The 23,731-nt window shown below is 40.7% G+C and overlaps 1 protein-coding gene across 1 annotated transcript in view; it reads right to left on the bottom strand.

Annotated features, from left to right (window-relative positions):
• atad2b (ATPase family AAA domain containing 2B) overlaps nt 1–23,731 on the bottom strand; it is a 206,247-nt gene that overhangs the window by 108,718 nt on the left and 73,798 nt on the right. Inside the window, exons 2-4 of the mRNA XM_072251307.1 lie at nt 15,531–15,697; nt 14,009–14,058; nt 8,979–9,132 (exon numbers count right to left, since the gene is read on the bottom strand). Of these exons, the coding sequence (XP_072107408.1) occupies nt 8,979–9,132; nt 14,009–14,058; nt 15,531–15,697 (371 nt within the window). The remainder of the gene's footprint in view (nt 1–8,978; nt 9,133–14,008; nt 14,059–15,530; nt 15,698–23,731) is intronic.

The raw sequence follows: 23,731 nt of genomic DNA, 5'->3' as shown, positions 1-23,731 counted from the left end.
AAACAATTCCTGACATTCTCCAATCCACCAGTGCCTTGCTTCCCATGGTAACTTGAGGTATATCCCATCTGGCCCTGCGGCCTATCTACTTTAATGTTTTCAGAAGCTTCACCCATCTCTTAACCTCAACACTGTCCAACACATTATTAGCCTACTCTACACTGACCTCACATTCATCTCCCTGGTGAAAACTGAAGCAAATGACCTCCCCTACCTCTTCCACCTCCAGGCACTTGCTTAAGACCATAAGAAATGGGAGCAGAAGTAGGCCATTTGGCCCATCGAGTTTGCTCTGCCATTCAATCATGGGCTGATCCAATTCTTCCAGTCACCCCCACTCCCCTGCTTTTACCCCATACCCCTTGATGCCCTGGCTAATCAAGAACCTATCTATCTCTGCCTTAAATAAATAGAAAAAAAATACAGAAAATAGGTGCAAGAGTAGGCCATTTGGCCCTTCGGCCCTTCGAGCCTGCACCGCCATTCAATATGATCAATGCTGATCATCCAACTCAGAACCCTGTACCTGCCTTCTCACCATGCCCCCTGATCCCTTTAGCCACAAGGGCCATATCTAACTCCCTCTTAAATATAGCCAATGAACTGGCCTCAACTGTTTCCTGTGGCAGAGAATTCCACAGATTCACTACTCTCTGTGAAGAAGTTTTTCCTCATCTCGGTCCTAAAAGGCTTCCCCTTTATCTTTAAACTGTGACCCCTCATTCTGGACTTCCCCAACATCGGGAACAATCTTCCTGCATCTAGCCTGTCCAATCCCTTTAGGATTTTATATGTTTCAATAAGATCCCCCCTCAATCTTCTAAATTCCAATGAGTATATAAGCCTAATCAATCCAGTCTTTCATCATCTGAAAGTCCTGCCATCCCAGGAATCAATCTGGTGAACCTTCTTTGTACTCCCTCTATGGCAAGGATGTCTTTCCTCAGATTAGGGGACCTAAACTGCACACAATACTCCAGGTGTGGTCTCACCAAGGCCTTGTACAACTGCAGTAGTACCTCCCTGCTCCTGTACTCGAATCCTCTTGCTATGAACGCCAGCACACCATTCACCTTTTTCACCGCCTGCTGTACCTGCATGCCCACTTTCAATGACTGGTGTATAATGACACGCAGGTCTCGTTGCACCTCCCCTTTTCCTAATCAGCCACCATTCAGATAATAATCTGTTTTCCTGTTCTTGCCATCAAAGTGGATAACCACACATTTATCCACATTAAATTGCATCTGCCATGAATTTGCCCACTCATCTAACCTATCCAAGTCACCCTGCATCCTCTTAGCATCCTCCTCATAGCTAACACTGCCGCCCAGCTTCGTGTCATCCACAAACTTGGAGATGCTGCATTTAATTCCCTCATCTAAGTCATTAATATATATTATAAACAACTGGGGTCCCAGCACTGAGCCTTGCAGTACCCCACTAGTCACTGCCTGCCATTCTGAAAAGGTCCCGTTTATTCCCACTCTTTGCTTCCTGTCTGCCAACCAATTCCCTATCCACATCAATACCTTACCCCCAATACCATGTGCTTTCAGTTTGCACACTAACCTCCTGTGTGGGACCTTGTCAAAAGGCTTTTGAAAATCCAAATATACCACATCCACTGGTTCTCCCCTATCCACTCTACTAGTTACATCCTCAAAAAATTCTATGAGATTCGTCAGACATGATTTTCCTTTCACAAATCCATGCTGACTTTGTCCGATCATTTCACCGCTTTCCAAATGTGCTGTTATCACATCTTTGATAACTGACTCTAGCATTTTCCCCACCACCGATGTTAGGCTAACCGGTCTATAATTCCCCAGTTTCTCTCTCCCTCCATTTTTTAAAAAATGGGGTTGTATTAGCCACCCTCCAATCCTCAGGAACTAGTCCAGAATCTAAAGAGTTTTGAAAAATTATCACTAATGCATCCACTATTTCTTGGGCTACTTCCTTAAGCACTCTGGGATGCAGACCATCTGGAATGTTTCTAAGAGATCCCCCCTCATTTTCCTGAACTCCAGGGATTACAGTCCAAGAGCTGCCAGACGTTCCTCATATGGTAACCTTTTCCCCCTTTATTCCTGCCTTCCTCCTGCTCTTCATGTTTTTATAGAATGCTTTGGGGTATTCTTTCATCCTACTCACCAAGGCATTCTCATGTCCCCTTCTAGCTCTCCTAAGTTCTTGCTTTCCTTAACTCACTGGAGCAAATCTATCCAGAACCCCATGAAATACTCACTAAACAACCTTCACATTTCTGCTGTACATTTCCCTGAGAACCTGTTTTTCAATTCTAGAACGATTTTTACCATCCAAATTTGGTTAGCTTTAGTTTCACCTCTGTCAAACAACTATGGATTTAAGCTTTACTTCTGAGGTCACAAGTTCTTCTGATAATGAACAACAGGTTTCACAATCTTCTGAAGGACTCAGCAGACTTGGCTGTCAAGCAAGCAGATACAGCACCTTTAAGCAGCAAAGATTTATCGTCATGGCCAGAAGCAAGGTGGGGGGGGGGGGGGGGGGGGGAGTTTTCAAGCCAGGATGAAACACAGAGGAATGAGACCCCTCTTCCCAGCATCTTGCTTGTAAGCATGTAGTCATTGGGAAACAAAGTTGAGGACCAAGATTGCTGTATCACAGGGAAATCTAGTGTGATCAAGACATGGCTTACTCCAGACACACCAGATATGGCGATCAGACCCGAAGATGACTTCCAGTAAGATGATGGCATGTGCAAATGCAGTGGTTCGAGGGCCAACCAAAGGCGCTCTTTTTATTTGTAAAATTTGTTTTTTTTATAATCCAAAGATATTTCTACTCCAAGAATTTCAGCTACTGCAGGGCTACTCCATAAGTGAGCTGCTCATTGATCAAAGTAGCTGGACTGATGTTGAAGGGGCCATTTGGGGTGTCGGAGGAGCGTGCTGATGTGTTGGAGGAGTTGGTTTGCGTATGGAAGAGCTGACCTGGCTGCAGACAATGTTTCAGAAGCTTCAAAGTTGGTGAAGTATAACCTTGGGAGATTGTTTCGGACATTTCACTTGCAATTGCAAGACTCTGTTGGACAACATGATAATGTAAGTTGCAGCAGGCTTGTTACCCTTGTCTGGTGAAGAGATAAACAACATGGGAGCTGTGTAGCCTCGGTTGGAGCAAGGCCTCAAGCCTCAGGCTTGCCTGCTGCTGCAGACTAAGTGAGTAGATGCAAAAGCATTGCAGCGAGGCATCCGTGCTTGGCTGGGGCCTGACCTCTCCCATCAGTGCTCCCCTCACATGTTCGAGCAGTGGAATGACAGACTGTACTATCGACTGCCGGACATTGTCGCTCAGGGTCTGAGACTATATAAACGTTCCCCCCCCCACCCAAGTGAATATGCTTCTTTGCACCCTATTTTGAATTATGTTGCTTGCTATTTTGAATGTTTTGCACCTTGGCCCTAGGGGTATGTTGTCTCGTTCAGCTGTATCTATGCACAAAGTGGAACTATGTGTTTCATGATAAACTCTCAGTCATGCTCTTATATGGCAGTTTAGTCGAAATCATGTTCCTCCAACCTTGACAGTCAAATGCCATCTGTTCTATTTACTTTGGGAGTTCTCCTCCATAATACTGATCACAGTTTACATACCACCAACGGCACCGGAGACACTGCCTGATGGCATCTCCAAACAAGAAACAGTCTATCCCGACAAATTTCAAATCATAGTCAGAGACCTCACCCAGGCTTGTTTGGAGAAAACCCTGCCCAACTACCATCAGCATATAACCTGTGGCACCAGAGGTCCCAACACACTAGACTACTGTTAAATCAAGATCAGGAATGCTTACTATTCTATGCCTAGACCCCAAATGTCTGATCACTTGGCTGTCCTCATACAGGTAGAGGTTAAAGAGCACAGCTCCAGAAATTAGAACAAATAAGAGGTGTCACAGGAAGCAGCAGAGTGACAACGGAATTGCTTCAAGTCAGTGTTCTGGGCCCTGTTCAAGGACTCATACGTGGATCTGAATCAACACACCATGGTGGTCACAAACTTTATTAAAAGAGTTGTAGTCAAATGTGTTGAATGAGGGATTCACGTCTGGTGACCAAGAAAGTAACAAGAGGTCCAGCTATGATCTCCGGAATGCCATCTCATGGGCAAAGTGGGCATTCCAGACTAAAGGATACTTGACAGTTGTAGCTATCTCTTATAAAATAAAATCAAGTAACATAAGAGATGCCTTTGCTTCCAGATGAGTTCAATGCCTCCTATGCTCATATTGGCTGTCAAAACATGAAGGAATTACCATGAGCTCCCACAGCCTCCGAAGATCCTGTGATTTCAGTCTCTGAGGCCGATGAGCGAGCAGGATTCAGGAGGGTGAACTCACAAAAAGCATCTAGCTGAGATGGAGTAACTGGCTATGTACTAAAGACTGTGCTGATCAACTGGCTGGAGTGTTCACTGAGATCTTTAACCTCTCACTTTGGCGGTCTGAGGCACGGCCTGCTTCAAGCAGACCACTTGTACTGATGTCCTAGAAGAACATGGTAACCAGCCTCAAGGGTTATTGTGCAGTAGCACTTAAATCCACAATGATGAAGTACTTTGAGAGGCTGGTGATGAAACACATCAGCTTCTGTCTGAGAAACGACTCGGATCTGCTCCAATTTGCCAACCAGAGCAACAGGTCCACAACAGATGCCATCCCAATGGCTCTTCACACAACCCTGGAACATCTAGACAGCAAAAACGCACTCTTTGTCGACTACAGCTTGCCATTCAATACCATCATCCTCTCAAAACTAATCAATAAGCTTCAAGTCCTTGGCCTCAATACCTCCTTCTGCAACTGGATCCTCAATTTCCTTACATAGTCATACTTTATTGATCCCAGGGGAAACTGGTTTTCGTTACAGTTGCGCCATAAATAATAGTCGTAGAACCATAAATAGTTAAATACTAATATGTAAATTATACCAGTAAATTATGAAATAAGTCCAGAACCAGCCTACCGGCACAGGGTGTCTGACCCTCCAAGGGAGTAGTTGTAAAGTTTGATGGCCACAGACAGGAATAACATCCTATGACGCTCTGTGCTGCATCTTGGAGGAATGAGTCTCTGGCTGAATGTACTCCTGTGCCCACCCAGTACATTATGTAGTGGATGGGAGACATTGACCAAGATGGCATGCAACTTAGACAGCATTCTCTTTTCAGACACCACCATGAGAGAGTCCAGTTCCATCCCCACAACATCACTGGCCCTACGAATGAGTTTGTTGATTCTGTTGGAGTCTGCTACCCTCAGCCTGCTGCCCCAGCACACAACAGCAAACATGATAGCACTGGCCACCACAGACTCACAGAACATCCTCAGCATCGTCCAGCAGATGTTAAAGGACCTCAGTCTCCTCAGGAAATAGAGATGACTCTGACCCTTCTTGTAGACAGCCTCAGTGTTCTTTGACCAGTCCAGTTTATTGTCAATTCATATCCCCAGATATTTGTCATCCTCCACCATGTCCACACTGACCCCCTGGATGGAAACAGGGGTCACTGGTACCTTAGCTCTCCTCAGGTCTACCACCAGCTCCTTAGTAGACCCCAGTCAGTTTTGACTAGCAACAATGGACCCCAGTCAGTTTTGTCTAGCAACAACATCTCCTGCACAATCTCCATCAGCGCAGGTTAACCACAAGGCTGTGTGCTAAGCCCCCTGCTCTACTTGATTTACACTTATGATGGTGTTTTGCTAAGCACAACTCCAATGCCAATTCAATGACAGCACTGCCATACGCCAAATCAAAGGTGCTCCTAATAGGAAGGAGATTGAAAATCTTACTGAGTGATGCCACAACAACCACCTCTTACTCAATGTCAACAAGACCAAGGAACCAATTATTAACGTCAGGAAGAGGAAACCAGAGGTTCATGAGCCAGTCCTCATCAGGGGATTGGAAGTGCAGTGGGTCAGCAATTTCAAATTCCTCAGTATTATCATTTTGGAGGAACTGTCCTGGACTCAGCACGTAAACACAATTACAAAGAAAGCACCGCACAACCTATACTTCCTTAGCTGTTTGCGAAGATTCAGCATGACATCTAAAACTTTGACTAATTTCCCTCAATGAGTGGTACAGAGTATATTGACTGATTGCATCAGAGCCTGGAATGAAAACATCAATGCCCTTGAATGGAAAATTTTACAAAAATTAGTGGATGCAGGTGTCCCCCATTTTTCGAAAGTTCGCTTTGCGAAACCTCATTGTTACGAAAGACCTACATGAGTACCCTGATTTCGCTTTCAGAAGGTGTCTTCACTGTTACAAGGAAAGGCAGCGCGCGATAAAAAATCAGCGCGCACCCCAAGCAGCTGCTCTCCCCCGGATTCGGAACGGCATTGCTTTAACACGTTGCATTGAGCAGCTGTTAGCAAGATGAGTTCTAAGGTGTCGGAAAAGCCTGAAAGAGTAAGGGTGTTACACTTAGCGTAAAACCAGACATAATTAAGCGTTTCGATTGTGGTGAACGAAGCAAGGACAAAGTGAGTTTGGCTTGTGGAAGTTGACGAAGATGATGTTGAAGAGGTTTTGGCATCCCATGACCAAGAACTGATAGATGAAGAGCTGATGCAATTGGAAGAGGAAAGGATAACAATCGAAACCGAATGCAGGAAGTGAAGCAACTGCATGAGATTTTCACTGCAATGATAAAGTACGACTTTAATTTTGAAAGGGTACGTAGGTTTAGGGGATACTTGCGGGATGGTTTGAGTGCTTTCAAAGAACTGAATGATAGAAAAATGCGCGAGGCTCAGCAGTCAAGCAAGCCTTCCACATCAGCCACAGCAGACAACGAACCTCGACCTTCGACATCGAGGCAGGCAGTCATAGGAGAAGATGAGCTGCCTGCCCTAATGGAAACAGCCGGTGAGATGACACCCCAGTGTCCCACCACCCCAACCCCTAGGCCGCGGACAGATACCGATTCGCGGAGAATGCAGTGGTAGCAGGGAGGCACACAGCACATCTTTAAGAAAAAAGCTGAAATAGACATGCTAATTAATTAGGTGCCACCTAGCACGTAGTTGTCAGCCCAGATCAGAGACGACGCAATCGGCAATCGCCTCTGATCTGCGCCGACATTTACGTGCCGGGCAGCACCTAATTAATTAGCATGTTTATTTCCGCTTTTTTCTTAAAGATCTGCTGTGTGCCTCACGGCTAATGCTGCATTCTTCGTGGCAAAGTATTGGGTCAGCGGCCCGGAGGGTGGGGGCCACTGCACCACCCAGCCTGCGACGACTTAGCCTAACACACCATCATCAGTGTGCTCAGCGCTGTTTTCCCAATTCCGGTAAGTGATACTACACTGTACATACATTATTTCTACTTTATATAAGCTGTGTATTTTTACGTGTTATTTGGTAGATTTGACAGCTTCATAGTTTAAAGGTTACTGGACAGCACGTTTATGCCAACAGCACTTGCGTTTTCTGCCAAGAGCGCTTGTGTGAGATTTTTGCTACGGAGATCTGTGCAGGCAATCGTTGTAGAGAAGTATTTCTACTTTATATAGGCTGTGTATTTATCATATCATTCCTGCTTTTACTATATGTTACTGTTATTTTAGGATTTGTGTGTTATTTGGCATGATTCGGTAGGTTATTTTCGGGTCTGCGAACGCTCACAAAATTTTCCCATATAAATAAATGGTAATTGCTTCTTCACTTTACGACATTTCGGCTTACGAACCATTTCATAGGTACGCTCTACCTTCGGATGGCGGGGCAAACCTGTACGCCTCAGTCCATCACAGGTAAAGTCCACACCACCATTAAGTACATCCACATGAAACACTGTTAGAAGAAAGCAGCATCCATCATCAGGGACCCTCACCCAGGTCATGCTTTCTTCTTGCTGCTGCCATCAGGAAGGTAGTACAGGAACCTCAGGACTCACACCACCAGGTTCAGGAAACAGTTATTACCCCTCAACCATCAGGCTCTTGAACCAAAGGGAATAATTTTACTCAACTTCACTTGCCCCATCATTGAAATGTTCTCACAACCTATGGATTCGCTTTCAAGGATTCTTCATCCACGTTCTCAATATGTATTGCTTATTTATTATTATTATTTTCTTCCATATTTGCAGAGTTTGTTGTAATTTGCACATTGGTTAAATGCCCAAGTTAGTGCAGTCTTTCATTAATTCTATTATGATTGTTATTCTATTATAGATTTATTGCATATGCTTGCAAGAAAATGAATCTCAGGGTTGTATATAGTGACACATGCACTTTGATTATAAAATTAGATACCAACTTTGATGGAATTATGATTCAGAAATGATCAAAAATTAGAATAAGCAGACATTTCAAGAAAATTCCAGAGTTAGGGAGCCATGGAACATGGAGTAAACTGAAAGCAAGAACTAGAACTTTAAAACTAAGATGCTTTGGAACTGCACGCCAATGCTAACAAAGAATAAACAGGACATAATGAGAATTGGAACACAGACAAAATGAAGTAAAAATGCCAATACCCAATGTAATAAAACAAATTATATGATCTAAAATGCAAGTAAAAGCAATATTATTACTTCAATAGCAAACTGACATTCTACAGAAGATTCCAAACAAATTTGCAATGGCCAAAAAGACAAAGAAATTAAGCTTTTAGTAGTAATTGCAATGGAATTACTTATACAAATCATCAGTTTAAAGCCAATGGTTTATACTTGATATAAATATTAGTGACAAAATTAGCAATCAGAATAGATTTAGGGATGCAGCAAGACACAGTTTTAAACACACTCTTAATCCACTATATTTTAAACAGGATATTTCGCAAGGAATTGAAAATCTCCATTGACATCAATATCAATAAGGCAAGGTACAGCAGGAACTGGTTGACGTGATCTGTCCTGCAATTTCTGTGCTTGACTTTATATGAAACACCAAAATGTATTTACCTGTTTACTAGTTGATCAAACAGAAGGCTTTGGTTGAGGGTTTCAAATTTGTTTCTCCTTGCACGACCACTTCTTCTAACTTCTGAATCACCATTCATGTGAGAATGACTCCCATCCTCCTGGGATTCACGTCGACTTCCAGGATTTCTGAGAACTTTTTAGGATAACAGTAGATTATCAACAATTTTAACATTTTGATTTATATATTTATGGCAGTTTATAAATTTTACTATGCAAAATTAACTTGGTTCAGTTTCACCCAAACAGCTATGGATTTAAGCTTAACTTCTTTCTAAAACCACATGTCTTTCAAATAAGGGAATTAAGATTAAGACATGATCACAGCTGAAAAGAGATTACAGACATTTCAAAAGAAAATTTCAGAGTAAGGGGGCCTCATAGACACAAATATTTTGTGATAAGTGTGTATGGGCAGATTGCAATCTGCAGTGTTGTTCTTTTAAGTTGAGTTACCTTTAAGACTGCCGCTCAAATCTAAACAAAATTTAAAAGGTCAATTATTGTTGCAAACTTTTATGGGCCAGCAGTGCTTGATGATCCACATCATCGCAATAACCACACTACATTAGCTAAACTTCCGCTTAAAAGAAATTCAAGTAACCTGAATCTTATCTCTTGTGATTTTGTAAGAAATGTTGAATCTACAAAACTTTCATGACAAATAAACCTATTCACATCTGAAAGAAAGAACTAGTGGAACTACTGCAACAAAGTACCAGTGACCCAGGTTCAGTCCTGACTTCCAGTGCCAACTGCATGCAGCCTGCATATGCAATTTGTGACTATGTGGGTTTAGTCTGGCAACTCTGTTTCCTTCACATCCTAAACTAATGCAGATTGGTAGGTTAATTGGACAATTTAAATTACCACCAAAGTTATCTATCTTGAGATTGTAGCCTTTTGGTGAAAAACATTTTCACTTTTCCACCGCTGTACAGTCATGGCATCCTTATTCAGAGGATAGATTTCAGAGAAGACTTACCTGCCAAAAACCTAGAATGAGTAAGTTTGTCTTATGAAGAAAGTATGGACGGGCAAGAATTGCCTCTGCTGAAGTTTAGTAGAGTGAAAGGAGAATTAATTGAAACATTCAAGGTCCTGAGGGGTGTGGACTAGGTAATAGGGCAGAGAATGATTCCTGATTAAAGTTAAAAACTGAAGATCACAGCTTAAAATGAAGACATTGCCCATTTAGACACCGAAGACCATAAGACATGGGAGCAGAATTGGGCCTTTTAGCTATCTGATTCTACTCTGCCATTTAATGACTACTTTATTCATCCCTCTCAATTCCATCCTCCCTCCAGCCACCTGCAACCTCTGATGCTCTGACTAATCAAACTCCGCTTTAAATATACCTAATGACTTAGCCTTCACAGCTGTCTGTGGAAATAAATTGCACAGATTCACCAGGATCTAGCTGAAGAAATTCCACCTCATTTCTGTTCGAAAGGAACATCCTTTTATTCTGAGATGCTGCCCTCTGGGTCTCTTCCATGACTGGAAACATTGTCTCCATGTCCATTCTATCCAGGCCATTCAATATTCAGTAGGTTTCAATGAAATCCCCCTCAATCCTTCTAAACTCCAGCAAACACAAGCCCAGAGCCATCAAATTGTCCTCAAAGATTAACCCTTTCATTGCCAGGATCATTCTTGTAATCCTCCTCTGGGACTTTTCCAACACCTGTACATCCTTTCTTCGATATGGGTCCAACAGACCTCAAAACCATAAAACATTAAAGCAGAATTAGGCCATTCAGCCCATCAAGCCTGCTCCATCATTCTATCATGGCGGATTTATTACATCTCTCAACCCCAGTCTCCTGCTTCCTCTCTGTAACCTTTGATTCCCTGACTAATCAAGAACTTAGCAACCTCCACTTTAAACACACCCAATGCCTTGGCCTGCACACTTGTCTGTGGCAATTAATTTCTCAGATACATGACCCCCTGGCTAAAGTAATTCCTTGCCAGTTCTGTTCTAAAGGGACATTTTTCTATTCTGAGGTTGTTCCACTGGCCCTAGACTCTCCCTTTATTGGAAACATCCTCTCCACGTCCACTCTCAATATTTGCTAGGTTTGAATGAGATGCTGCCTCATTCTTATCAATTCCAGCAAGTACAGGCCCAGAGCCATCAAATGCTCCTCATATGTTGACTCTTTCATTCCCAGGATCATTCTTGTGAACCTCCACTATACCCTCTCCAATGCCAGCATATCCTTTTTAGATATGGGGCTCAAAACTGCTCACAGTACCCTCAATGTGGTCTGGTCAATGACTTAAAAAGCCTCTTGAAATGAACACCAGCATTGCAATTGCCTTCCTTGCTACGGACTCAAACTGCAATGTGCTCTTTAGAGACTTTCAAGCCCCTTTGCACTTCTGATTGCTGAACTTGCTCTCCATTTAGAAAATAAGCTGTAACTTTTTTTCCTTCACCCTAGCTGACGACTATATGCTTCCATACAGTGTATTCCATCTGCCAGTTCTTTATCTATTCTCCTAATCTGTCCAAATCCTCCTGCAGACCTTCTGCTTCCTTAACACAATCTGCCCCTGCACCCGTATTTCTATCATCTGCAAACTTGGACACAAAGCCAACAATTCCATCATTAATAAATAATGTGAAAAGTAGTGGACCCAACACTGTCCCCTGTGGAATACCACTCATCCATAAGCACCCAACCCAGAATAGGCCCCCTTTATTCCGCCTCTTTGCCTCCTGTCAGTCAGCCAATATTCTTTCCTTGACAGTAATACCTAGCTTCTTGTCTTGCTTAGCAGCCACATGTGTGGCACCCGTACAAGGGCCTTCTGAAAATTCAAGTAAACACAAAATCCAAAAACCCTCCTTTGTCTATCCTGCCTGTTATTTCCTCAAAGAATTCCCCAAATGATTTAAAGAAACCATGCTGCCTTCAGCCTATTTTGTCATGTGCCTACAAGTAACCGCAAAACTTCAATCTTATTAATGGACTCCAAAATTTTACCAACCACTGCAGTCAGGCTAACCGCCCTATAACTTCCTGTCTTTACCCTTCCTTCAGTCTTAAATAGTGGAGTGAATTTGTGATTTTCCACTTCTCTGTAACCATTTCTAATGTTAGTGATTGTTGAAAGATTTCTACAAATGCCTCCACAATCTCTTCAGCTACCCCTTTCAGAACCCTGGAGAACTGCATTCTAGCCGCCAGTGCTTTAACACGTGCTTTATCTCGATTTATTTTGTGCATCCGTTAGCAAGATGAGTTCTAAGGTATCGGAAAAGCCTAAAAGAGCTCGTAAGGGTGTTACACTTAGCATAAAGCTAGACATAATTAAGCATTTTGATCGTGGTGAACGAAGTAAGGACATTGTCCGCACATTGAACTTGCCTGCGTCCACCATTCACACTGTTTATACGCAGAGAGAAAGAATTTTGAAAGCTGCCTATGTTACTGCTGGTTCTGCTCATAGCAAAGTGGTCTCTCTTAGTCGGCATCCAATAATGGATAAAATGGAAAGTCTATTGCTTGAGTGGATTGATGGGTGTACAAAGTGTGGTGTTACGTTAAGTTTTCTTATACTTAAGGAGAAATCAGTCTTTTTAATAAGCTGAAACAGAAAGCACTGGACGATGGTGATAAAAGTGTTGCAAAAGTGGAATTTAAAGGTAGTCGTGGGTGGTTTGATCGGTTTCTGAGGCAAGAGCAGCTTCATAGTTTAACGTTTACCGGAAAGGGTGCTTCGGCTGATACTGAAGCTGCCGAAAAGTTCCCAAATAATTACAGAAGGTGGTAATTCATATAAGCAAGTGTTTAACTGTGACGAAATTGCAATTTATTGGAGTCTTCCCGATTCTGGTAAGTGAAACTACACTGTACATACATTATTTCTACTTTATAAAGGCTGTGTATTATTATGTGTTATTTGGTATGATTTGGCAGCTTCATAGCTTAAAGGTTACTGGAGAGAGCGCTTCTGCCAAGAGCGCTTGCGCCGTGTTTCTGCCAACAGCACTTCGGCCGAGAGTGCTGCCATGAGATTTTCGCTGTGCTAGACAGTGCTGCAGAAAAGTATTTCTACTTTCTATTGACTGTTAGAGTGAGTCTTTTTCAGGTAGATGATTCGTTTACACTTAAATGACTTTGACCACCAGACTTCTATTTGACAAAGTACTGTGGATTGAGTCCCCAACAATGCACTTCCTAAAAAGGTGTGAATACCAGATGCTTCTGGCGCCGTAGTTTGACCAGATGCTGTAGTTTTGAAGACAGTATTATCTATACTTTATAAATATAATTGTCTTCTATGTTAGCACGTAAAAAGCCAAATAAATGTATTGTGGATTTAACTTGCATTCCTAAAAGGCTGTGAACACCAACACAGACATGTTGGTGTCGGAAGGAAAGGATGAAGTCAGAAGGTGTGATGTTTGTATGTAGCTTCAAAAGGAAGCATTGTCTATGCATTGCCTATAACTTTTTAAATAGCGATTGCCTTTGTGTTTAGCATATAAATATCGAGCCCACATTGGGCTAGCAGACCTTTCCACTGAAAGCATCTCCGTCTGTATGATGCCTGCTGTACCTTGTTGTGTTGAATAAAGAAGCTGCTTTGTATCTACCAGTAACTCTGTCTCTCCGGTGATTTCATCCACGATACAACATAGGCTGCGTATTTATCATAACATTCCTGCTTTACTATATGTTACTGTTATTTTAGGTTTTATGTGTTGTTTGGCTTGATTTTGTAGGGTTTTTTTGGGTCTGGGAACACTCAAAAATTTTTCCCATATTAATAAATGATAATTGCTTATTCACTTTACGACATTCTGGCTTAAGAACCGTTTCATAGGAATGCTCTGCCTTTGGATAGTGGGGGACACCTGTACATCTCCTTCAAAAGGTGCATTTAAACTTTGCGGGAAATTAGTTTTTGCTGACTTCCTCCTCTTCCTCTGCAAAGGGCGCAACGTAAACTCAAAATGTTTTATCGAATTTCTTTGTATTAAGCAAACTTACCCAAACTACTATGCCCATTTTGCATTGAAGCACCAGCACGAGTTGTTAACCTGGCCAAAAAAAAAGTTTAAACAAAAACTATTACAATGGTATGAAATTATGATTTCAGCTAAATTTGATATCAACTTGATTTTGTAAAATAATTAAATTACTGTATATCTATTACATTGAAGTTTTATTACTGCTGTGCTCATTTAAAACTCAAATAATTGTAGGATAATAGAAGCAGTGATATTTTTGGTGATTTTTTTCACCCATATACTTTCTACCAGAGGTTAATTTCCTCTACTCCTGCCATCTTCAGTTCTTCAACCGATTCTGGCATTAAGCTAAAGCATATTTTCCAATAATTGGCAATTGAATGTAGCACTGTTGAAATAAGAACAACTGGCTTTTGTATAGTGCCTCTTACAATCTCAGGATAACCCAAAGAGGAATATATACGTCTTGAGTGAAATCACTATTAGAATGTTCAAAACACAATAATCATGTTAATCACAAACTTCATACAATCATAACTAGATCATGTTTTAGTACATTGACTGAGAGAAGAGATAACTCCCTTGCTGCTCTTCAAAATACAGTTTTGCAATCTTTTACATCCAGTTAAATGAGTGGGAAAGAATTTGATTTATCAGCTAAAAGGCTGCATCTCCAGAACAAACACTGCATTCCCTCCATGGAGTACTGGTATCTTTGGAGTGGAATTTGAACCCAAATCTGTTTAAATCAATGAAGCATGTGATAGCTGATGCACAGTGGTTGTCCACAGATGTTTATAGTAGTAAATGGTAACTAGTTATGTACACATAATGAAGCAGAAGAAATCACAATCAGGCTCTATGAACCCTTATAACAATGTCCTTTATTTTGGAAAAATATCACATCAGCCATACCGTGGAAATACAATTACTTTGCCATACCAGCATCACAGAAAACTCAGCAGCAGTTGCTATGGTTATAACTGGGACAAAGTGCTGACAAGTGTACACAGCTGTGTTTATTTTTAAATGAAATCATGTGAGCAAGTTAGTGGAGTGCCTGATTCAGGTTTGTAAAAGAAAGTAGATGTGTAGTTATTTATTAATATTGCTGAGTATATTAAAGCAAAAATATTTGTGAAGTAAAATGTTAACCCTGGTTTGGATGCTTCCATAAAATTTGAAGTATTATATAGTTATTGTGCAATTCATTATTATAAAAATGCAGGAGGTATTAAAAACTTGAAATTTTGATTCACTGTGACGGTGGTAGAAAACAATTTAAAAGATAATTTTACAGTGAGAAAGAAGTTGAAGGTTGGGCTAGAAATGAAAAGTACTGTATTTCATCAAAATTGGATACAGATTAATACCTATGCACCAAATAGTCACTTCCCCAGCCAAACTTGAAAATTCGAAGTTAAAGGGTATTTTCCAAGCACATCCACAAAGTTATAAGATGATAGTAAATATAATAATGTACCAAAATAAGCTTTGTCACCCAATGCTTTCACACAAAAAGTAGAGCTAATGCAGCTGACCTGGATTGCCTTGTTGAGCCACACCATTCTTCTGCTGGTCCACTGTTATGGGGACTATGTTCAGTTGAAATATCACTAGAAACTGGATCTGCATTCCTTCGCCTAAGCTTTGCAGGTGGTTCTGCCTGACAATCACTCAAACTAGTTTCATCATTACCAGGATCCTGCTGTAATAAAAGATATACATTTTATGTTGTATAATAAGGGTGGCAACACATTTAAAAACAAATCTTATACAAACTACTTGAACAAAGATTTTCTCTCTCCCAGCCAACATATTCAAATCAAATAGCATTGAATAAAAATGCTTCCAGTGCAAACAAACACTTCAAGTTAACATCATCTCAAATCCGAACTCATCAGTAATAATGCTTTTGTTATGGCTAAAATTTCCTTTCCAATTTTATTGTCTAGCAATTGTCAACTGAAAGTACAAAATAATTTGCTGTTAAGATAAAATTATGTGAGAGTCAAAAACCAAGATATAAAATCAGTACTGAATGGAATATCAATGAAATTACTGGGCAACTATAATACGTACTTTAGATGATCAAGTACATCAAAGAAATGTTCAAAAGAAAATTCTTAGAAATTCAATAATAGGTAGATTATTACAAGAACAGAATATATTCCAAATAACTGTTGATCACATACAGAAATTGGGCCTTTACCATTCAGATATTAATTCCCCTTCGTTTGTCTCCTCTCCCTTTTCTAAAAGTCTGAGGTATAAACTTTTCTGATTGCAGTTCTGATGAAAGGACATCCAATTGAGGAATTAACTCTTCCTCTCTGCAAGGTTCATTAATAACTGCTGACTATGTATAAGTAGACACCAATGCCCTCAATGGTTAACTGGGCTATCGATTAATAGGGGCTGTTTGTTTAGGACACCTCTCTTAAAGAACAAAAACTGATCGAGAAAATTGTCCTGATTCCCTTCATTTAAATAGAGCAAAAGACTGCTGCGGAACTGCGTCAGTCATATGCAGTTGTGTGGCCAGTAGTCACCACACGGTACTTAAAGCAAACAGTTTTTAAATAACGTCTGCTGTGATGTTTGTGTTAAAGTATCAGTGATTTTTGGCACTGATAATTAGTGAGAAATAAGCAGTAGGACAATTCAGAACTGTTTTGCACATAGCAGTTTCAAGCATTCAGGCTTGGAGATATCAGAAATGGCCAGAAGTAAAAATGAAAGGGTTTCACTACTCCAACAAGTTAGGAACTGCAAAGAATTTGAAGGTATCAACAATCATCTTGAATGTTACAATGAAAATGAAGATTTAGAGGATGCAATCATCAAAAGCATTGTCTAAAAGCAGTCTGTTATCTGCACCAGGTGTCTTGGCTGATTTTGTTTATTTACAATCAATGAAAAAAAACAGTAGCATACACTGGATGAATTCCTCCATCCATAAACATTAGGAAATTTTTTGTGCTATTGTAGTATTGGTAGGTTCTAATTTGTTCTTTATTTCATTTAAATACCTAATTTGTTACCTAGTTTGACTTTTTCCATACCTTTTAAACTATTTGCATGAAACTTCAGCTAATTGGAACAGCTGCTTAATTGGGCCAAAATATACTGGTCCTGATCTGTCCCAATTAACCAGAATTCACTGTATTCCTAAATAGTACTCTTAAATAATGGCTTCTAAAATAGGTGTAAATAGAGAAAAAAAAAGTAGTCTTTGTATCTGTTGTTTCTTAAGCAATCTTTATGCATTTATAGCTTGGACTAACAATCTGATGTTGTTTTAATGTTTGTCGAAACATAAACTGACCAAAGTTTTCAGATATTATGTTTCTTCATGAAAATAGTCAAATATACTGGAGATAACTTTTTTTTTAAAATCACGTCACACTTCCTTGCAAAGTGATTTGTTTCAACAGAAAGACTCACAGTCAAACTAGTACCCACATCCTTTTGTTGCACAGTCTATCTTTACAGCTACAGTTGTTATTGCAGGATATTCCTTCATAATTGTTTACCGTGTGTATCATAAAGTATTTTTCTGCAGACTGATTAAGAATTGGAACTGCTTTGAAGGATAGTGAAAACAGTCAATTAGGGCTTTCAAAATGAACAGGACAGACTTTCAGAAAAAATAATTTGCATGGTCATGGGGAAAATGCTGGGAAAAGGTACTGAGAAATGATACTATATTACTGTGTAAAGAGCTGGATAGAATCAGAAAGTCAAATGAACTCCTCCTGTGTCATGATAATTATATGGTCTGCTAGGTTATGAGAAAGGAACAAATGCCAATGTTTTTGAACAACACACAGCATAGATTTATTATTCATTCTTTCTTTGTCATAGTACTAACCAAAATGATAAGGATTACCCCAACCAATAATGCAATTGCTACAACACAGGCAAAAAAAAATTTAAGAAAATCAAGAGTCACCAAGAGGAGAGATAATCCAAGAATTGACTTATGGGATACAGAGTAATTTCCACCTGCAATCAAAATGACAAATCTTTTAAAAAGAAATTTGTTTCACCAATTACTTTGAATTTCAAATGTCACTCTGCTCTTTAAGAAGGGAGGGTGGCAGAAGAAAGGAAGTTATATGCCAGTCAGCCTGACCTCAATAGTTAGGAAAATACTGGAGTCCATTATTAAGGTTGAGCTTTCGGGATATTCAGAGGCATATGATAAAGCAGGCCAAAGTTTGCATGGTTTCCTTAAGGGGAAATCTTGTATGACAAATCTGACTGAATTCTTTGAAGAATTAACAGGCAGGATAGACAAAGGAGAGTCAATGGATGTTGCTTGCTTGGAGTTTCAGAAGGCCTTTGAACAAAGTGCCACAAATGAGGTTGCTTAACAAGGGCCCCCATTGTCCAACAGTGGGTGAGTCTAGTATGTACAAGAGGGCACAGCCTCAGAAGAGAGGGATGTCCATTTAAAAACAGAAAATGAGGAGGAATTCCTTGACCTAGAAAATGGTGAATCTGTGGAATTCATTGCCACAGACTGCTGTTGGGGCTAAGTCATTGGTTTATAAGTTCTTGATTAGTCAGGGCATCAAAAGTCTTGGGGAGAAGGCAGGAAAATGGGATTGAGAGGGATAATAAATCAGCCATGATGGAATAGCAGAGGAGACTTGATGACCTACTCGATTGTCATATAGTCGTATGGTCTAAATACAAAAGATGTTGCTTGATGTCATTACATGAGTTTATTTTTCCTGTCATTTGTTGGCCAGAATTAGAAAAATATGTTACAATACTGAATAACCCTAACAGAAAGAAACAACAGTTAAGAGCAAATGATTGCACCATTCCAGCACCATACCCATTTCAAGCACTAAGCATTAAAACTGCCATCGCATTGTCTGAAAATCCCAGTGGTTTGGCACCTAATTTCTATACTCACACTGAACAAAGAAAACCATAGCACTTGCACTCACTTTCAAACAGCAGGGTTCCAGTGCTTATGCTCTATATAAAACACAGGGCTCCCAATTCAAGCGCTCCAACACACACACACGGCTCCCAATTCAAACCCTCCAGTCAAACACTCTAGCAGAGGCACAGGGCTTCCAGTTCAGATGTACCCACAGACACGTAGGGCTCTCAGTTCCCACTATCGTGCAGAAGCAGAGGGCTCCCAGATCCAACACTCTTGCTAATGCAGAGGGCTCTCAGTTCTCATACTCCTGCTGACGTACAGGACTCCTAGTTCCCATGCTCTCACTGAAAAGGGCAGGACTCTCAGTTCCAATGTTCTCTATGACACACTATGAGTCTATGAGTCCCAATTGCCCATGGTCCCTTTAACACACCTGGCTCACAGCTCCCCAGTCCTCTTGAAACTCAATGGGTTCACTGGAGAATTCATTACACTACCAATTTGAGTGGGCAGAGTTTAGGAGGATGATGGCGCCTAATGGCGACTCCTTTGCTTGCACCTTTGGAAACAGCACTATTTTTATCTTTGATATCTCTTTTTTTCTCCTTTCAAGGTTTTTTGAAGACCATGACATGGAGTTACACACTGACTTCAGTTTTTTGTGGAAATGGGATCCACTCTTGAGACCTCACGACTGGCTGCTTTTCGATATGCCAAGGATGCAGCCAAGAAAACTGGCGCAGAGAAAGCGACGCAACAGACTTTTAACACCATAAATCAGCAAATTGTTTTATGTCTCCCCTCTCGCTGTGGAACGGGGACATCTCTTTTTCCCTATTAGGGAGAGAGAGAACGTGGTATGTCAAATTACCAGGTGAACAAGTAGCCTTTGGGGTACTGCAAGTCTGTCTCTTTATTGCTGCTTTACTGCACGGTTGAGTGCTCGGTGGAGGGTGCCGGTGCTTTTTTTGCTGGTGGGGGGGGGGGTCATTGCCTTGCTGCTGCTTATGCGTGGGAGGAGGGAGTTGGGGGGGGGAGCTTTGAGGTTCTAACATTTAACTGTCATTCATACTTCGGGTAACTCCTCTGTTTTCATGGATGTTTGCGAAGAAAAAGAAATTCAGGATGTATATTGTATACATTTCTCTGACATTAAATATACCTAATGAAACCTATTGATAATAATAATAAAAGAATTAATAGTGCAATGCAATATTCATAGAAATAGAAATATTACTGACAGAAATATTTCAAATGTCATTAGAAATGGGGATGGTGCCGGAGGATTGGCGTATTGCTCATGTGGTTCCATTGTTTAAAAAGGGTTCTAAGAGTAAACCTAGCAATTATTGGCCTGTGAGTTTGACATCAGTGGTGGGTAAATTGATGGAAAGTATTCTTAGAGATAGTATATATAATTATCTGTATAGACAGGGTCTGATTAGGAACAGTCAACATGGATTTGTGCGTGGAAGGTCATGTTTGACAAATCTTATTGAATTTTTTGATGAGGCTACTAAGAAAGTTGACGAGGGTATAGCGGTGGATGTTATCTATTATGGACTTCAGTAAGGCCTTTGACAAGGTTCCACACGGAAGGTTAGTTAGGAAGGTTCAATCGTTAGGCATTAATTTCGAAGTAGTAAAATGGATTCAGCAGTGGCTAGATGGGAGACGCCAGAGAGTAGTGGTGGATAACTGTGTGTCAGATTGGAGGAGGGTGTGTAGCGGTGTGCCTCAGGGATCTGTACTGGGTCCAATGTTGTTTGTCATATATATTAATGATCTGGATGATGGGGTGGTAAATTGGATTAGTAAGTATGCAGCTGATACTAAGCTAGGTGGCGTTGTGGATAATGAAATAGGTTTTCAAAGCTTGCAGAGAGATTTAGCCCAGTTAGAAGAGTAGGCTGAAAGATGGCAGATGGAGTTAATGCTGAAAAATGTGAGGTGCTACATTTTGGTAGGACTACAAGATAGGACATACATGGTAAATGGTAGGGCATTGAAGAATGCTGCAGAACAGAGGGATCTAGGAATAATGGTGCACAGTTCCCTGAAGGTGGAATCTCGTGGATAGGGTGGTGAAGAAAGCTTTTGGTATGTTGGCCTTTATAAATCAGAGCACTGAGTATAGGAGTTGGGATGTAATGTTGAAATTGTATAAGGCATTGGTAAGGCCAAATTTGGAGTATTGTGTACAGTTCTGGTCACCGAATTATAGGAAAGATGTCAATAAAATTGAGAGAGTACAGAGGAGGTTTACTAAAACGTTGCCTGGGTTTCACCTCCTAAGTTACAGAGAAAGGTTGAACAAGTTAGGTCTTTATTCTTTGGAGCGTAGAAGGTTCAGGGGGGACTTGATAATTATGATAATTATGAGGGGGATAGATAGAGTTGACGTGGATAGGCTTTTTCCATTGAGAATGGGGGAGATTTAAACAAGAGGACATGAGTTGAAAGTTAAAGGGCAAAAGTTTAGGGGTAACATGAGGGGGAACTTCTTTATTCAGAGAGTGGTAGCGGTGTGGAATGAGCTTCCAGCAGAAGTGGTTGAGGCAGGTTTGATGTTGTCGTTTAAAGTTAAATTGGATAGATATATAGACAGGAAAGGAATGGAGGGTTATGGGCTGAGTGCAGGTCGGTGGGACTAGGTGAGAGTAAGAGTTCGGCACGGACTAGAAGGGCCGAGATGGCCTGTTTCCCTGCTGTAATTGTTATATGGTTATATGGTTAAATAGCTTGCAATAATCTAGAAATTTATCAGTGTGGCACCAAATCCTGAGAGTGCAAAGCAATAGAACATTACTATACAAGGTAAAATCACTTTACTGGAAATAAAAACCGAGCAGATTCAAAACACTGACATAATGCCTTGGATCACCTGAACAATACAAATACCTCTGTCAGGATGCTGGTTATTGACTACAGCTCAACACTTAACACAATCATTTCTAGACTTCTGATCAAAAAGGTCCAGAACCTTGGCTTCTGTACCCCCCTCTGCAACTGGATCCTTAACCTCCTAACCTGTAGACCACGATCTATGCGGACAGGAAACAACATCTCCATCTCGCTGACAAACAATGCTGGTGCATCTCAGCAATGTGTGTGTAGCCCACTGCTCTGCTCTCTCTACACCCATCACTGTGTGGCTCGGCACAGCTCAAATGTCATCTATGAATTTGCTGATGATACAAACATTGTTGGCAGAATTTCAGACAGTGACAAGAAGGGATCCACGAATGAGATAAATCAGCTAGTTTAGCAGTGTCGTAGCAACAACCTTGCACTCAATATCAGCAAGACCAAATAATTGATTGTGGACTTCAGGAAGGGTAAGACAAGGGAACATATTCCCTTCTTGCTTTTTAACTGTTTTTAATGGAGGTCGGGTTTGAGGACGTGATTGTTTTAAGTCGTTTAATTCTACTTCTTACCTAGTTAGCCCATTGCTTTGCTTTGCTTTTTAGATTAGTTGCACGGTGGTTTCTTTCTGGGGTTTTTTTGGGTTTTTTTTTTCCTTTTCCTTATTGACATGTTTGAAAATTAGTATACTATTATATTACCTTGTTATTTTATATCTAAACTGCACTGTTTGTACTAACTTTTTTTGTGCATTAATATCTCTTGTAAAGTTATATTGCAACTATGTATCAGTGCCTATATGGTTTACCTTTTGTGTACTAATTCAATAAAAAGATTTAAAAGACAAGGGAACATATACCAGTCCTCAGGAGGATCAGAAATGGAAATAATCAATTTTAAATTCCTGGGTGTCAATATCTCTGAGGATATGGACCCAACATATTGATACAGATACAAAAAAGACATGACAGAGGATATATTTCATTAGGAGTTTGAGAAGATATGTTACATCTCCAAGAACTCTCAAAAATATCTGCAGATGTATCGTGGAGAGCATTCTAACTGGCTGCATCGCCGTCTGGTATAGGCGAGGTGGGGGGCTACGGCACAAGATCAAAGTAAACAGCACACATACACATATACACACAATTGCATGAAAGTTTGTGAACCCTTTGCAATTACCTGGTTTTCTTCATTAATTACTCATAAAACATGGTCTGATCTTCATCTAAGTCACAATAATAGGCAAACACAATAGCCAGGTGTTCCAATCGATGAGATGAGATTCGAGGTGTGGGTTGTAGAGGTGCCCTGCCCTATAAAAAACTGTCAGGTTACTGACAATGCCTGCTCTTCTCAAGAAAAATTTGTTTATGTGCACCATGCCTCAATCAAAACAACTTTCAGAGGAGCTCAGAAGAATTGTAGAGAAGCGCAAAGTTGGAAAAGGCTACAAAAGCAGTCCTAAAGACCTGCGTGTTCATCAGTCCACAGTAAGACAAATTGTCTACAACTGGAGGAAATTCAGTACTGTCACTACTCTCCCTAGGAGTGGGTGTCCTGCAAAGATCACACCAACAGCACAATGCTGAAGGAGATGAAGAACAACCCAAGGGTAACAAAAAAGCCCTGCAAAAATCTCTAGAACTTGCTAAAGTCTCTATTCATGTGTGCACTATAAGAAAAACACTGAACAGGAATCGTGGTCATGGAAGGACACCACAGAGGAAAGCACTGCTCTCGAAAAAAAATCGGTGCATATCTTAATTTGCAAAAGACCACCTGGATGATCCACAACGCTTCTGGAACAATGTTCTGTGGACAGATGAGACAAAAGTTGAATTTTTTGACAGAAATGCACACCACTATGTTTCAAGGAAAAAGTGCACTGCACACCTTATCCCAACTGGGAAGCATGGTGGAAGGAGCATCATGGTTTGGCCTCAGGGCCTGGACAGCTGGCAATCG

The sequence above is a fragment of the Mobula birostris genome, chromosome 2, assembly GCF_030028105.1.
Source record: "Mobula birostris isolate sMobBir1 chromosome 2, sMobBir1.hap1, whole genome shotgun sequence".
NCBI lineage: Eukaryota > Metazoa > Chordata > Chondrichthyes > Myliobatiformes > Myliobatidae > Mobula > Mobula birostris.
Note: the sequence above shows the minus strand (reverse complement) of the source record. Positions and strands in the feature narration are given on the sequence as shown.